Source organism: Poecilia formosa, unplaced genomic scaffold (genome assembly GCF_000485575.1).
Source record: "Poecilia formosa unplaced genomic scaffold, Poecilia_formosa-5.1.2 Scaffold3, whole genome shotgun sequence".
In the NCBI taxonomy this organism is placed as follows: Eukaryota; Metazoa; Chordata; class Actinopteri; order Cyprinodontiformes; family Poeciliidae; genus Poecilia; species Poecilia formosa.
The window spans coordinates 2862522-2878900 of NW_006799942.1; the positions used below are offsets into that span (position 1 = coordinate 2862522).

The 16379-nt window shown below is 37.0% G+C and overlaps 1 protein-coding gene and 1 long non-coding RNA gene across 3 annotated transcripts; both read left to right on the forward strand.

Annotated features, from left to right (window-relative positions):
• The first annotated feature begins 3097 nt into the window (after window positions 1–3097).
• Window positions 3098–5052, forward strand: LOC107836909 (uncharacterized). The gene is made up of 3 exons (XR_001662885.1): window positions 3098–3319; window positions 4285–4369; window positions 4497–5052. It is a non-coding gene; the product is annotated as an uncharacterized LOC107836909 (long non-coding RNA).
• Window positions 5053–7753: 2701 nt separating this feature from the next.
• On the forward strand, window positions 7754–16336 carry LOC103139903 (cyclin-A1). 2 transcript variants are annotated; one of them, XM_007554779.2, is made up of 9 exons: window positions 7754–8112; window positions 12477–12635; window positions 12710–12929; window positions 13501–13613; window positions 13702–13928; window positions 14011–14215; window positions 14769–14882; window positions 15006–15139; window positions 15272–16336. In XM_007554779.2, the coding sequence occupies exons 1-9, from the start codon at window positions 8029–8031 to the stop codon at window positions 15321–15323; spliced, it is 1308 nt and encodes a 435-aa protein (XP_007554841.1). In that variant the 5' UTR covers window positions 7754–8028; the 3' UTR covers window positions 15324–16336. The 2 variants fall into 2 exon arrangements, with proteins under 2 accessions (XP_007554841.1, XP_007554847.1); XM_007554785.2 differs by lacking the exon at window positions 7754–8112 and adding an exon at window positions 11258–11491.
• Window positions 16337–16379: the final 43 nt, after the last annotated feature.

A 16379-nucleotide genomic window follows, 5' to 3' on the forward strand; every position in this document is an offset into this window, starting at 1 on the left:
TCGATTTTTGAGCTTCATTTTGAGCCATTATCGACAAATAGATTCAGAGTAAACTGATTTAAAATAAATATCATGCATGGCTCTGAATCTCATGTGAGCTTGTTAGCACATTAATGGGATTCATGAGAGTGTTAACTTTGTGGCAGATGACACCTGGCCCTCCTCTGTGAAGCTGTGAAGGGGAAAAGGCACCTCCCCTCCCACAGAAGCCCGGCTTCTCTGCCATCTGCCTGCTGACATGAAGACCAGAAGGGAGTGATCGGTTGATTACTTCTTCCCTAGCCATTCGCTTTCTTCACATTTGGTAACCTTATGTACAAAATCACACATATTGGAGGGGTTCTTGAATTTAGCACATGTTCGTGTGGGAATGTTTTCCTAATCGTAGCTCATCAAGAGGAAAGGAAAATGATGAATATTTCAGTAAGATGCTACAGGCAGTATTAATGGTTATGTGCTTTGGGAGGAATCAAGCGCAGAGGAAAGGGAGCAACTTATTTAATTAAAAAAAAAAAAAAGATTTACCTCATTTCCACTCTGCTTCGGGAGGCTACACCTACTTCCAAACCCATGACGGGCAAGTGTTATTCACACGCTCACATACATGCTAAAAATATTCTCCAAGGCTAATTAAGCTGGTGCAAATTCATCGTCATGTCTGCACAAGCTTTAAAGAGCTCGTGTTGCTTGTGTTTGTGTGAACACGAGAGAGGACTGAAGGATGAAGATAACAGTTCTGGCCTCAGTTTGCTCTTGTCACTAATCCCGGAGGGTGCCAAAGTGGCCGCCGATTCCACGTCATTCACCAATATCCAAGCCGGCTCTGCTTCCACGCCATTCCGGCTCTGCCCTTGTGAGGACACTGGTTTCTGCACTGCATGCTAATGAGACATGCTCCAGAGGAGGGAAGGGGGATTGATTTGACATTCTGCTAAGCCCATGTGGAACATAAGTTTAAACTTTGAAATAAAAAGACAAGGAAATGTCACAATATAGCTCGCAAATGCAGCACATGCACAATTATTATGCAGATTGTGAATTACATTCTTGCACAAATATGGGGTTTTGTTGTGAGGAAAAGGAAAAAGTTTTGTGCTTCACAAATAGGACAAAGGGACAGTTTGAGTTGTTATGTTTGAGATTATTTGCAGAAACTGAACAGATCAAGAATAACTGTTCTGCAATTTTGTGGCCAAAGCACTTTAACTATTAATATGCAATATACAGTTATTCACATGCAGTTTGTAATTTGAGTAACTACTCCATTGTTATATTTTTATTTCATAAAACTCACTGTACTATCTGAGACTGAGTTAGAAATAAAAACAAGATCATCTTCCCCGTCAGTAATTAAGCACACAATTTCTTTACTGGTGCAAATTTTAGTTGCATCATCGGGTATTTAGGGTATTTATTTTTCTACAGAATCTGAATTCAGTTTGGTCAAAACCAAACAGAAGACAGGTATAAAAAAATTGAAGAAGTTCTCAATTCTCTTTGCAGGAAAAGTTAAATATGTCCAGATGTACTGGTGAATTTCTCTTTTGGTTTAGTAGATGAATCATAATGAAAATAAAAGCACAGCATTGGTTTTGCTTTTTGCAATAATTGTATGATATTACTAAGAAATGCGTTAGACTTGAGGAGTAATCTGTTTTGCAACAATTATTGCTGTTTGTTTTTTTTACATGAATGCTATGGCTCACTACCCAGGATGCTGCTCTGTTACAGGATAGCTTGATTTCTAAATAAATGTAATCTCCAGTCATTAAAAGGTGGAAGCCCTCAGACTGTTGCATTGTAACCACAGTAAGAAAAAAATGTTGGTCGCTGTATGAGGTTAATAACACTGAAAATGGTATCTGAAGGTATCTCAGGTTTGGTTGCACTTTTAGAGATTTGCAGTGGGCGCATGAGCCGAGCAAGAGGTGTGACTTTTATACTTGACCGTTCATTGCACTGCAGTATTCTCTGACAGAGGGATCAGATAAATTTCCATTACAGTAGGAACCTGCTCTGCAAGAACGCTTTCAAAATCTTCCTGTTTGAGTGAAAAACGGTGCGCACAATCCAAGAACAACCAGACACTGCAACACTGAGCAAGGCCAACGCACCGGGGCAAGCGTACCCTCGCCACTTCCATCACTGCATCAACTATAACCCTAACTTAATTCATAGACTCCACATTCTAAAAAGGAATCTAGACTACATCCTAAAATATTAAATACTTAGCTTGGTAGAACAAAAACACAGTTTGAGATTAATGTAGTATTTATTCTGTTTGTGAAAACAAAACCGCCACATATTAAGACAAGCATAGTAAAAGATATAAATGTGAACCTAATTACTTCAAACTGATCTCTGATTCTTGAGATCACAGTTATAAGTTGGTGATCATTTAATCTATTTTTAAAAATGGAAGGAAGTGCTGCCATCCTTGCATCTTTTCAGCCAGCTCCTTTCCTTATCCCTGATCAATTTTTCTCTTTTTTAATCACACAATTTTAATCTGAGGATTTTTTTTTTTTTAATGTAGCAATATCTTAAACTTGATTGGCTATAATGATTAAAACCAATCAAAACTCAAGGTCACTCTAGAAGCTGGAAACTTTAAAGAAACTGATTGTCTCAGCATACCTACCAAGTAATTGAGAACTCAGAGTTTTAAGTTTTTGCTGCATCACCAGATGTGTTTCATATCTCTCAGCAGTCCTGGTCAATTTAAGAAGAACTAGGAGAAACGGCTGAAAAAGAAAATCTAAAGAAGTTGATGAGGAGACTGGTTTCACTTTTTCTTTTTTCTTTTTTTTGCAGGAGATTGTTTGCATTTTCGTATGCGACAATAATAAGAAATTATGTTAACGTAGAGGTCCACTTTGTACTTGTCCACTAATGCTGTCTGTGGAAGAAACCACAGCAACAATGGAGCTTTTTTTTTTTTAATTAGTATTCCTGCATATTTCCTGCATTCAACTATTTCTATTCCTGTCATACTTTCAATGTAAGCTGAGGGGGATGAGGACTGAGGCAAATGAGAAATTGTGCTTAAAAAAAACCCACAAGATTTTTCAGCATTGTACATTTCTCCTGTGTTTGATTTCCCTGTAGGAAGTTGGAATTACATCACACTCGAAATGAGTGAGTTCTCGAGGAGAGAGTTTGATTTGTCTTAGTATTGGAGCTTGGATCTGCAAGTTACACCACACTAAGAATCGCCAGTGTCCTCATTGCAAAAACCATCAGAATTTGTCTGACAAGTACAAAGAGATCACAGAGTGACAATTCTGAAAACCAGTGAAGTTCGCTGACTCTTTTTGTGGTAACATCTACCAGCAACACAAGACCATGACAATATATTTACCTTAATTTCAAACATTTAAGCACAAAAGGAAAATCAGTACACAAATAGCTGTTTTATAATGCAATGTGTGCCACTGTTCTCATTAGACAGAAACAGAAGTGCTACTAAGTAGCTTATTCCTGCTGCTTTTTCAACAACTATGTGCAGCACTGGCAGCAGCTACACTTGGAATTAAACTCAGTGGTGTTCAGAGATCTCAGGGTTTTCAAATCATAATTCAGACTTCAGGGGGCAATATCGTTGTACTTCCAGCTGTTAACCATGACTTAAAGCTGTTAACAATCACAAACATAAAGCTCCAGATATTTTTCTTAATGCTTTATGTTAACAATGTTATTGTTGTGTAAATGTGCGGCATTGATATTAAAGTACTTCCTAAAAATGATATTTGACCTTCAAACTCAGAGACTGAGACGCAGATTAAAAAAAATATTGCATCATAGGAGAAAACACAAACCACTATTGCTTAAGAACATCTCTACTTTTTGTCTTTTAGTAGTGACATGCCACATATATTCATAACTACTGCAGGTTTAATTTGTCTTTGTCTACACTGAAAATTGTTTTAAAAAGAAATCAGAATTTACACCTGGTCTGTTAGATCCCGATCAAGACTTCAACCGTTGCTTTGTTGGCAGGTGTCTTTAATTTCAAATGTAATCAATAGATGATTTATTTATTTATTTATTGCCTATTTGGACAATGTTTTATTCCTTTTTTGAATTGGTTCATCTTACTTGCGGTGAAAACTGGCCTTTCAGCTCAGGATAACATCTTTATGTCACACCAAGACATCCTGTTTGTTCAAGTTGGAAAGTTGGCATAGAAATAATGATTATCATACTATTTTTGCCAAGTAATTGAGCAATGTGCTCAGAAATGTGTGAGTTTTAACTCCAGCAGACATGATCCATATTTCCTAGCAGCCAATTTGTCAAGACTCCAACATGAGACAAGTCTGCAGTGGAAAAATGAAACTGAAAATTTGTGTCACTCATGTCAAAGCAGGTAAAATATTGTTTGTCTCCAAGATTTGCAGAACTATTTGAGAATCCCAATTTTGCTTTCAAAAGGATTCAGAGGATGAAACATGGCCCAATAAATTTGTATCACACCACTGCTTTTCATCTCACAGCGGTGGCATGCCAATCAGAGCGATCTCGACAGACTGGAGGGCATGGAGCGGAGCAAGCATACCGAGGCGTTACCGTGACACCCCCCCAACCTTATCCTCCCACACACATACAGGACAGCCGCCTGATAAGAATGCACCTCTCCAGAATAACAAGGAGACGCAGCAATGTGATACTGGCACCATCTCAAATGAACATCGAGGAACGAAGAAAAAGACAAAAACAAAGAGGTCTTTTAGTGCGAGACATGCAACAGATGGCTGGAACCTTTCGAAAACGCAGTTCTATGTTACCTCTGCTGGCCTTGGCAGTTTGGTGCAATTCCTCTGAAGGGGACACTCTAAATTCATGAAACAGGAGAAGAAAGGAAAAATGTCCTCAAAGTCAGATTCAGTTGAATACATGAATAATTTAGAGCACTGAAAGATTTGTGGCCCTTAAATCACAAAAAACAGGGATTCATTATTCATCTGTTTCAAACTGGGAGATATTTTATGCACAACTTACACCATGCTGATGTTCTGAGTACAAAACAAAGCCTCTTGTCCTTCTGGAAAATTACAACGTGATTTTGTCATTTCTTTTCTAGTTTTTAAATATCTAATTGTTCTCTGTCTCACTATGTTTACCTCTCATTGGACATCTGACAGGTCAAGCTTTAAGACCCTGTACCATAATTTATATTGCTTTTCTCCAGTGATGTTTAGTATTTTAGCACACACACAACACAAATATTATGCAATTAATAAAGTTATCTAAATTTTTTAATATTTAAAGGAAACTCTAAAAAAAGCAAGTACAATGCACCAAACACAAGAGCTGAATATTGCAAATGATTTATGATATTATATCTGAAAGATCAATCTAATTCAAGTTTGAGCTCATATTGTAAAAATTTTATGATTTATCCACTGATAAGCATGAAGACAGAAGGAATGTTCACTGAGAGGGAGGCAGTCTCTTGGAGACCTGACAAACTGGCACCCCACCCAGATTTATTAGCGCTCTGTGGTGAGCCCAGTCTGTCTGTAACTCAACAGAGAGTTGAATGACTGCTTGAAACAAAAACTGTTATTTGACTTTTTAAAATTCTGGTTTGATTCAGGTTGGATTCTGTCCTACTCCAGTTCTGACCAGCACCATTATTCTGAAGTGAAGTGGCATGTGACAGCCTTTTTTGTAACAGCTCTGTCAACAACATAGCCTAAATCATATCAATAAATGATGTACTTTTCTATGCATAATTAATGTATACAGTTGTATTCTGATTCTTCCGCCTTGAATTTTTCCTTTTCTTCAAATAAGTTCCCAGTTATCTTATAATAGTGAATTAAGTGTTCTGAATAGAAACGATGAGCTGGTGAGGAAAAATTTGTCCTTTTCAACTGTATTTAAATCCATGGAGATAATAAATGTTTCCTGGATGATATTTCTAGCATAATTGTTCACTGGTCCTCCTTCACCAATAACCAGCCAGACATTCATTTGATCAGTTTGATTTGATCAAATTAAAAGAAAATTCTGACAGGTTGATGGTGTTCTTGTGATTAATTTATTTCTTTCGGCCTAGTTACAGACTAAACATTTTAAGTTGATGTATTTCAAAACCTGCTCAGGTTTAGGAATATAGTCATTTGGAAATGAGAAACAAAATGGAAGAGGAGCCCAGTTTCCTTTAATGCTCAATGCAGCAATTACCATCAAACTAAGAAATTATCAGCAAATTTCTTCATTTCAGTACAAGTCCTTTGATCCACATAACAATCTACAAACATTAATATACAGAAAATGTGATTATTAAACAAAGAAAGACCCACATGGATTTAATGCCTATTATTTTTAATGTCATGCTGATTTGGTGCTGGTTATTGGCATTCTCTGCAAATTTTAATTCCTTCACATTATTGAATGGTTTGGCGCAGACAAGTTGGCCTCCTTTGAGATCTTTTTTTTTTTCTTTGAGAAATGGATATCAAAGCGCTGATTACCAGCCCTCTTGTTGAGCCAATGCAGGGAAAGATGTCTGGAACTCAACCAAATATAACTCGTCTCGGAGAAAGTGCTGCAATTATAACAAAATCAAACATCAGCTGAGGGCCCTTTGCATTTTCTCTTCACTCGTTTCACTCATTTAAAAGAACAGAGGAGTCGGTACACAAAAATCTCACCGGAACACCGAATGAACAAAGTTTGCTGAAGCTTGTCACCAAGGAAATTGTCTTTCAGTTACTTTATATGTGAAGCTGAGAGCTCAAACTTTTCTAACTAGTATTTATGATTTTGATTAGTTAATCTCTCTGCTTTTATAGAGTCATGTTTAAATGAAACATCTGCTGTGGGACTGGACTGAGGCAAATTAAAAAAAAAAAAAATAACTTTAATTAATCCAAATCATACGATTTGGGAGGAAAGTTGAGTTTTACTTCACTAATGGAATCTTGTGGGGTTGAAAAAGGTGTAGGTAGATTACAAAGCAGAAGAGTAGAAAAAGAAGATGCTTTGGGGCTGAGGAGAAGCTCTGATGGAAGCAAAATGTGATTCCAGATTGTGGAGAAAGAGAGAATAAGCAGTTTGGAGTGTTACAACAATGACAACTGGTCTAAAAACATCACTGATGACAGTCTGCAAGCTTTAGATTGTTCCTGCTGGTCTTTTTTTTTTACTAGATATGAACAGGTGTGAGAATTAGTGCAACTGCAGCACCTGGGAGGAATCCAACAGTTATGTGAGGATAGTTCTGGTGTTTGGTCTGTAAACCAACACAAACTGGTCAAAGCTAAACACTCTGGGTTATGATTCCTCTTTGAAAGCATGGATTCTTGAAAGGTGAACCACACACCAGAGCCAGGAAGCACAGTTCTTCCACTTTATTTCAAACACAAGCATACCTCAGGGATGTGAATGGAGCCAGATGCTCTTCTCAATAGCTACCTATAATTGAAAACACACTTTGCCCACAAACTTTAGAACTAAGCTTGACAATGAGATTACAGTCATTGTGTTCATTTTTATTGAAGATGGAAATGCCTTCGAGCTGAAAGCAGAGCCTATGGTTTGTGACAACATCCTGGTCCTTAAGTACACCTCAAAAACAAAAGAGATAATCAACATCTTTTCCTAATGCACCGCAAGATAGTGGCGATTGGAGGGAATCTTAATTACCAGGGAGTAACTGCACAGCTGAAATCGGGCCACTAACGCCTCCCACCTGGTGAGGAAAGCACAACACTGGCTTTTCATTCCCAGGAAGCTGAAACAGACACAATCTTCAAAATGTTTGTAGAAAGCCATCCTGACATTTGGTGGGGAAAAAAATTAATTGCACTGCTGCATCTAGTCAAGATGGCACAGTTGTTTGTTGGCTCCAACAGATAGATTGGGTCTATATCACCAAGATAGAAAAGAAAGGCAGACAGTGTCATCAAAGATTGTGAACATAATGGTCACCCTCTACTGCTGCCATATGGCAAATAGTTCAGAAGATTAAAAAACAGTTGTGTCCAGATCCATTGAAATGGGCAAAAGGCAAAAGTCATGGATGACATTGTTACGAATGAATGGCAGAAAAACTCAGAAGGAGAAGAAAACAAAGCGGATCTGTCCAAAGCTGAAGTGAAGGTAAGAAAATGTAATCCACTGGGATAAAAATACACAATTGCCACATAAAACATTTCTAAAGGGTCTGCATTTCTTCCGGGCCCCATTTTAGCACCACTAAAGAGTTTACTGAAGGTATTGGATATAATAGAAAGATGAAGGACTGTAAATATGAAAAGGGTTGGCTGGTGTCAAAAAACTCACTTTCAGGGAAAAGATTTGGGCTTTTCATCAGGACAACAGCCTGAAAAACACAAAAGCTTTAAAGGTTTCTTGGGAAGGAGAAGATTACTTTCTTCAACTGGACATCACTGAGTCGTGGCTTCAATCTAATTGAAAACCCTCAGAAAGTGAAAATCTGCCACTGCAAGGACTGAGGGGTATAGAAAATTGAATAATAGGGTAAATATTTTCACCAGAACTGAAACACATTGGTGGATGAAAGTGATTTCAAGGTCTCTTTAGTTGGAATTCTCCTGGTTTTCACTCTATTTTATATCCGAAGTTTGAACTTTCTGTACATTTGAAAATACATCATGTTGATAAAATGGTCCGATGCCGTCGGTCGGGAACAATTTGCATCTTCTCAGGGACTGAAGAGCAATGTGAGACTGAGATAAAAGAGACGGAAGAAGACATACGAGTCTGCTGAGGAGACGTCACGTTTGCGTTTCCTCGTCTCATCTCAACTGAGAACAGATATCGATTTTTGCTTTGACGGGAGAAAATAGCCACAGCAGGCCAGCGCATCCCTCATCTCAGCTGGAACAGATAGATGAGGATATGTCATACAATCTTTGGCAGAACAAAGATCCAATGTATCTTACCTGTCAGAGAGAGGATTACTCTCACCGTTTTCTTTAAACAAAGAAATCCCTTTAAAATATGAAAGAGATTTGGAGCAACATTTAAGAAACAAAATAGATATTTGGAAATGTTTTATTTCACATTTGAAACACCAATTTTAAAACAATGTTTTCTTCACTTGCTTTGCTTTTCACTGCTCTTATCTCATATTTTATAAAATATATGATCAAGACATCTGCAGGTTTTTTTTTTGTTGTTTCAGAATAAAAGCGAACAGGTCAGGTTGTGGTCAGACAAAGCATCCCCATACCATGATGTAGTTGCAGTTACAAACTTTGTTTTATTTCAATAAAATTGATTGATTGACTGATTGAGCACCCTTCATGCTGGAAGCACAGGTGGAGGGGTTTTCTCTTCCTGAACTCAGTTCGAACAGTCCAAGGTTATACAGTAAATTAACCAGAGATCAGTTTTCTTTGAAAAGCCTGAGAAAAGAACTCCCTAAGAGAAACCTGAATGGGAGATGCTGTTTGTACGTAACATGTGTATGATAAAAAACAATGTAGTTTCATCTTTTCTTAATTTTCCTGGACTATTCAGGGGCTTCATTTACCATTTTCTTTGCTTAATTTCTTAACAAAATAATAATCAAAATGCATTTTGATTTGTTCTTGATTGATTCAGTACTTCAACTGAGGTAAGATTTATTTATTTTCATAAGTGTTTTGGACTAAATGTTGAATACTAAGTTAATCCAATGCCTCACATTTCAAGTAATTTGTTTTTAGACGCATCTAAACCCAAATTATTTCTAGAAAGACTGGTTTTGTCTACATTTTTTCTTACATTACCCAGATATGTTATTTTGTTCAGTGACTAATATTTATTATTTACTATTTCTTCACATGCTGGTACTTTGCATCCTAGTGAAATGTTTCACTAGGATTAAAGCAGAGAATAGATAATAAAGGATACCTTCTAACTTTACATCCAAATCTTAATATCAGCATAATGCCATCTTTATTTTACAACCTTTCCTTGTCAACAAGACAGTCTGCAATTGTTACAATTATCTTGAATGAACATTGCCATACAAAACTTGAATATGGATATGGAGACTAAATCAAAAAGAACAAACAAAATGTTTAAAAAGAATCTATGATTTAAGCATGTTATGATTGGTTAGTAAACAAGGATGAGCAAAAACAAGTGCTCATCCTTGTTGGCTGTATTTTCCATCAAATACAGCCATCAGGAAAGTATTAGAAGTGATGGTTGGCTGAAAATTCAAGAAGTAGCTTTCTGACCCAAAGATTGCAAATTGGAATCCTTAATCCACAGCTGCTCCACTGGAGCTGCTCAGCAGCAGCAGCAGCAGCATGAGAGAACAGTTTATGCTTCTCATACATGTAGTTCCTGTCATGTAACACTTTTTAATTAATGTAACCCTACTAAACATATGCCAGAGATAAAAAAAATAAATAAAGCAAAACAAAAAAAAAAAAAAACATGTTCCAGTCATAGGTTTGAAATTGGGAAAATATTTCATAGCTTTATGTCATTTCCAGTCCATAGAGACCAATGTTTCAGAGCCAATTTGATGAAATACTTTAAATGGGGATTAAATATAAGGTGGTTGGTTCAAATTTTTGGCCAACATTTATTATAATTTTTGCAGAATTGCGGTTGATCGTTCTTAAAGAGAAATACTGCCATCTGGTGGAACATGTGGAACTTGCAGGCACTCACAAAAATCTACCGATTTCCGCAGACATTTCTCTTATACTTTTAAACAGATGTTAGTTTTTGTCTTTCTTCATTGTATATTTCTGGGAAATTTTCGTTTTCCCGTGACACTGCATTTACTAATATGAAACGGATACATTGATAGATGGTTAATGGTGAAATTCCTAATTGTTCAATGTAAAACTATCTGTAATTTTCTTTGATAAATATGACTGAGCTGTACTCTGATAACAGCACCAACTCATTTGCCAGAGATGGCAGCAGGGAAGAACAATCACGGTGCTCTAGATTTCCGATGTAGTAAACATAGTTGCATTTCAGCGAGTTATTAAATACTCTTTTAAAGTTATTAAGAATCGAATGCATAGTGGCCTATTTCAATGGACTAAACCTACATTTATACTACACCTAATTAGTTTATAGTTATATCCTCCATGGTTTAGGATTTATATGTCCATGTGTTCTACATCTACCTTCTTTGTTTTAATGGAACTGATGTCTTTAAAACAAAAAAGGTGCATCGCACAAATTTGTTTTTGTTTCTGCAGCAAACAGATGAATTCGCTGACTCTGTGACGTAAGCAGTCTGAACTTGCACTCTGGCACCTCATTGGACAGAACTCGCACACACAAAAAACAAAAACATCTGATTGCCGAATCCTGTCCCACCGGAGATATATTGCACAGCAAAAAACAATCTTCTCCAGCTCGTCGCGGCGTGGCTAGAGGTCGCAGATTGTCTTAATTGTTTCCAAAAAAAGTGTTGACTAAGAGTGCTTTGGCGCGGTTTGTTATTTAGAAGAGTGCATTCTCCTTTCCGCTGGGAATCTGCTCGATGTTGGTTATGGTGAGTTCGGCTTGACTAGTTAATGAAAACCAACCGATACTGATGTGTTTTTATTGTCATACAAAGAAGTTTTGCACTCCACATTTTACTGCACTCCCGTCTGCTTGTTTTAATTTATCTGTGATTGATTTAAAGTTTGATAAATTCTTGTAACCATGGCAATGTGTATCTGTCCCTATCATTTTAGAATGACAAACCGTGTTTAACATGTTTGTCAACATGTTTGTATCTCCAGACCAGAACCCCCCCACTCTGAATCACGTTTTCTGTTTTGATGGTGTGTAATGTGTAAAGTTAAATTAATGCAACTCACTACCAAAATAAAGCAAGAAGCTGGAGAACTTTTAACATTACTTGTAAAGAGTAAAGTAAAACATTGCAGACACTATGGCGTTTCAGAGCTTTTTTTTTTTTTTTGCTTGTGTAGCAGAGTTGATTATAACTTCGTAGTGTGCTGTTTATCTGCTAATGTCAAAAATATTTTCTGTTATCAGGTTGCATCATATTTTTGATTCTTGAATAAAATAAATGTATCTTTTTTTCCATTTATGAAATCATAATTTCTTGACATTTTTTTATATAATACCGTTTGGCAGTGCACTCCAGAACTTGAACTGTACTCATCTTTTTTTGTTAGTCTTTTTTTTTCCTTCCTTGAGTCAATGGATTCCATGCTGTAATAGAAAGTCACGATGCCTCAGCCTGGAAGACTATATCCTCTTAAGAAGGATGGGCACTGCATAGGTCCATCAACAACCATGAGCCTAATAATACTATGAATAATTATTAAATGCATCTGGGAAGACACTGAGTAATTAAATACATTTTCTGTAAACGTAAAAACATGTTCTTCATATTTCACATTATATTTAGTAAGAGAAAAATAGCATTTTCAGTAAAGAAATCTATTTTATATTCTACCCCTTTCTGCCAAAAGTAAAAAAAAAAAAACGTTATTTTTGCTTTCTTTTAATCTGTTTCAAAGATGAATTTCAGTAAAAACACCCATCGTGGCAGTCCCACTCACAAGGAAAACATTCCATCTTCAACCAAAGCAGAATCCTTTCAGTACCCGAGGACCATACAGCGCACAGTTCTCGGCTCCTTGTCAGAAAATGAGCAGCGTGGACGATCCCTAAGCCAGGTAGGCAACAGTAGCATCCGTACGCTTTGCAACCAGAGACCTTCCATGTTCCAGACGACTGATTTCCTCCACAGGGAAGCCAGTTTTCCAAGCACAGTTCTGTTTCAGACAGCTCGCAGCTCAACTTTCTCGGCTGCCCATCCAGCTCCAGCTACGATGTGTACGTCGAGGAGGCTTGTGAAGTCGTTCTCGCCGCTTCGGGTCAGGAAGTCATTTCAGATGATTATGACCTCGAGGTTGATGCCAATCCCCTGCAGAATGAACATGTCAGGCTCCTGATGGAGTTTAGTTCAAGTAAGTTTGGCCTCCAAAATGGAAAAATAAATTTTTTTCAATGCATTGGGAAGGTTTTTATGCCTGTTGAACTTTCTCCACAATTTTTCTCACAGTACAACCACAAATGGTAACATATTTAATTGTTTATATTGTTCTATTGTTTTGACAAATAACGGTGAGAAAAGTTGTATTGCACTGCTTTAAATCTTAAAAATCTTGAGTGTTTTGCAAAGGTTGATCTGTAAAAAGCTCATATTAAAGAATGTAGTGGGTGCATGTGCATAGCTGAAAGAGAAATAGCTTAAAGACTACTTGCCACTGTAACTGCAATGAAATGCATTTCTGCAAGGTCTTGACTACAATGGGATGAATACAAATGCACACCACAGAATTCAGATTTTCATTCATCATATTCTTTCCCCTCAACGCTCTAAGTATGCACTACTCTGTGTTGGTCTGTCACTTAAAATTTCCAACGAAATACATTGCAGCTTTTGACTGTAATGCGAGAAAATATGACAAACTCGAATTCTTTTATAAAGTACTTAAAATGGTACTTCTATTTTTTTCAATAATTACTCTTCACCAGGTTCATGTCATGATGCCTCCATGCTGTCCGAACCAGAAGAATCCCTGATATCTAGAGAGACTTTCTGTTTTGATTATGCAGAAGATATTTACAAGAACTTAAGGGAGAGTGAAGTGAGTTTTTTTTTTTTTTTAACAAACTATTTCTTTCTTGTTAATGATAATTTTTGTGCTATTTAGTCATGCTGGTTACTAATTCCAGAAGCAGTTCAGGCCAAAGCCAAGCTACTTGGAGAGACATCCGGAGATCACCAATGGTATGCGGGTCATTCTGGTGGACTGGCTGGTGGAGGTTGTCCAGGAATACAAGCTCGGTTCTGAAACTCTGCACCTTGCTGTAAACTACCTGGACCGTTTTCTGTCCTACACAACATTTATCAAGAGGAACAAGCTGCAATTGGTGGGAACAGCTGCATTACTGATTGCCGCGTAAGCAAGTCATTCCTGCCCGTTCCGGTAACTCCACACATGGCAGTTGTTGGTTGTAATTGTGATGCCATTTGTTTTGTAGAAAATATGAAGAGATCTTTCCTCCCGAACTGAATGAGTTTGTGTACATCACAGACTGCACCTACGCTAAGAAACAGCTACTGCGGATGGAGAGCGTTCTGTTAAAGGTGCTGGACTTCAAGATGGCCGCACCCACCACCAATCAGTTCCTTCGCCTGTTCATGTTCATCCACTCTGTCTGTTCAACAACAGAGAACCTTGCTATGGTGAGTTCAGTTAATCTCATCTCCTTTTGTAGCAAAAACGTGGCAAGAATGGCTTTCCACAGAGCCGAGACGAGATTTCTGTGAGGACTCTGGCGAGTCATTCTGTCACGTTATGTTCTTTAGACCATTCTAAGTCAAAAAGTTAGATTTTACTTTTGTCTGACCAGGTGTAGCACTAAAAACTGAACTTCTAGTTTCTTTCTTTCAGCAGAGGCTCTATTCTTTCCATTCTTTCATTTACACAAGATTAATGGAGTCTACGACTAACAGTTGTGGATCTCTTCAGCTCCTAGAGAATTATTGTTGGCCGCTTGGCTGTTAATACTCTCTTTGCCAGGCCTATACATGTAGGTGGACATCCATATGTTGGTAAATTTGCAAATGCTTCATATTTCCACATGGATGTTAAAAAGCATTTGTCCTTTTCCTTCTACTTTAAAGTGATGATGTACTTTGTGTTGATCTTTCACGTAAAAGGAAAGAATGAAAACTTCAAGACATATGAAAACCTTTGCAAGGCACTGTGTATTTTCATCTTCTCCTTTTCTTCTAGTACATAGCAGAGTTAAGTCTACTAGAAACGGATCCCTTCCTTCAATACACCCCATCCATACTGGCAGCTGGAACCTACTGCTTAGCTACCTACACTATACATAAATCTTACTGGGTGAGTTGGTCCAGATGATGACGTTTTTCTGCATAATAATTACTTGGTTCTGGGTTTTTTTTTTCTTTTTTTTGTAAAATGATACCAATATTTCCTTTTTTTGTTTTTTTTTGTTTTTAATAGCCTGATTCTTTAATTACCTTTACTGGGTACACGATGGAGGAAATCATGCCCTGCCTGACTTCTCTCCACAAGCTGTATATCAGTGCAGAGACTCGGCCACAACAAGCTGTCAGGGACAAATACAAAACATCAAAGTAAGGAGAGACAGAAAGTCCCAACTGGAATTTATGAAACTAGATTTGCCATCTTAGTTCTTCATGAATCAAGGACATTTTTAAAAATACATTATTTTAAATGTATATTCTTTGTCTTTGTCTCCTTCATAGGTATTGTCGTGTTTCAGGGATCTCCCCCCCCACTGTTCTGCCTCTCCCCTGACTCCACTACTTCATCTTCCTGATCCTCCCAGCAGAGCATAGTTTCAGCTCACTGAAAACAAAGCACAGCCATTCATTTTTTACCACACACATGTGGACTCCTTCACTTTTTCTTAATCAAATAGTTATTTATACACAATTAAAGGAGTTCAGTTAATGTTTGAAACTCCTTGAGGGCGAACATGGATTTACTTTCAGTATTATACACATTATTTTTATTTGAACTGTTATATGCTATGCCTCTTTTCAAAATCTAGCTATCAGGTCATGCATTTTACGGCAGTTAAAACAACTAAGCATTTTGCAGTCTGATTCCTTTTGTTTTCACTTCACTTGTAGACATTTTAGAGTGTGTGATAGTGCATTATAGGCTCCAACACCTATCACATCCTAAATTATGATGAGGTGAGAACGGAAATTTCAATCCTTATAATAAGACATGTTTCTGACACCATGTAATTCAATCATCTTGGGAATTAATAGAAGTTTTAGTTCTTCACACAATAACGTCAAAAGTTACTGAACTGGTTTGATGTATTACCAGCAACATCATCAGGTAACGTCTAAATAAAGGTAGCTATGTTGTCTTATTCTGTTTGTCACTGTTTTATAGTCAAATATGTTGTAAAGCGGTTTCATTGTGAATTACACTTTGGCAACTTGCTTGATGTTCTTCAACTCCTGTTGAGCTGTTTACAGAACTGAATGGTATTTCAAGATATTGTAAAGTTTATTGTTTTTTCATTATTGTTTTTATAAATAAGAAGTCAAAGTCTGTTTAACTATTTGATTTTTTGTTTGTTGTTTTGATTACTTGGGAATTTTTTTTTTCTCAGCCCATAGTGAAACATATAATCCTTTATTAAAAGACTGTTCTGTCACACAAATACTCATATTGTTTTAGTAAAAAAAAAAACAATAAAAATTGATATCCAACAAAAATACTTGCACTTCAAAATGTGATTATGCAAACATGGTGTATAAAAATGTACAATAAAAATGATGTTAATCCAATTACGTTTCTCATAAATATTTATTACTCAGCTCAGACATTGGG

Excerpts from the sequence above, each read along its gene's own strand:
- LOC103139903 (XM_007554779.2), top strand. The coding sequence starts at position 8,029 with ATGGATGACATTGTTACGAATGAATGGCAGAAAAACTCAGAAGGAGAA. Across the intron at positions 12,930-13,500 it reads CCTGATGGAGTTTAGTTCAA|GTTCATGTCATGATGCCTCC; the intron begins GTAAGTTTGGCC and ends ACTCTTCACCAG. Across the intron at positions 14,883-15,005 it reads CTATACATAAATCTTACTGG|CCTGATTCTTTAATTACCTT; the intron begins GTGAGTTGGTCC and ends TGTTTTTAATAG.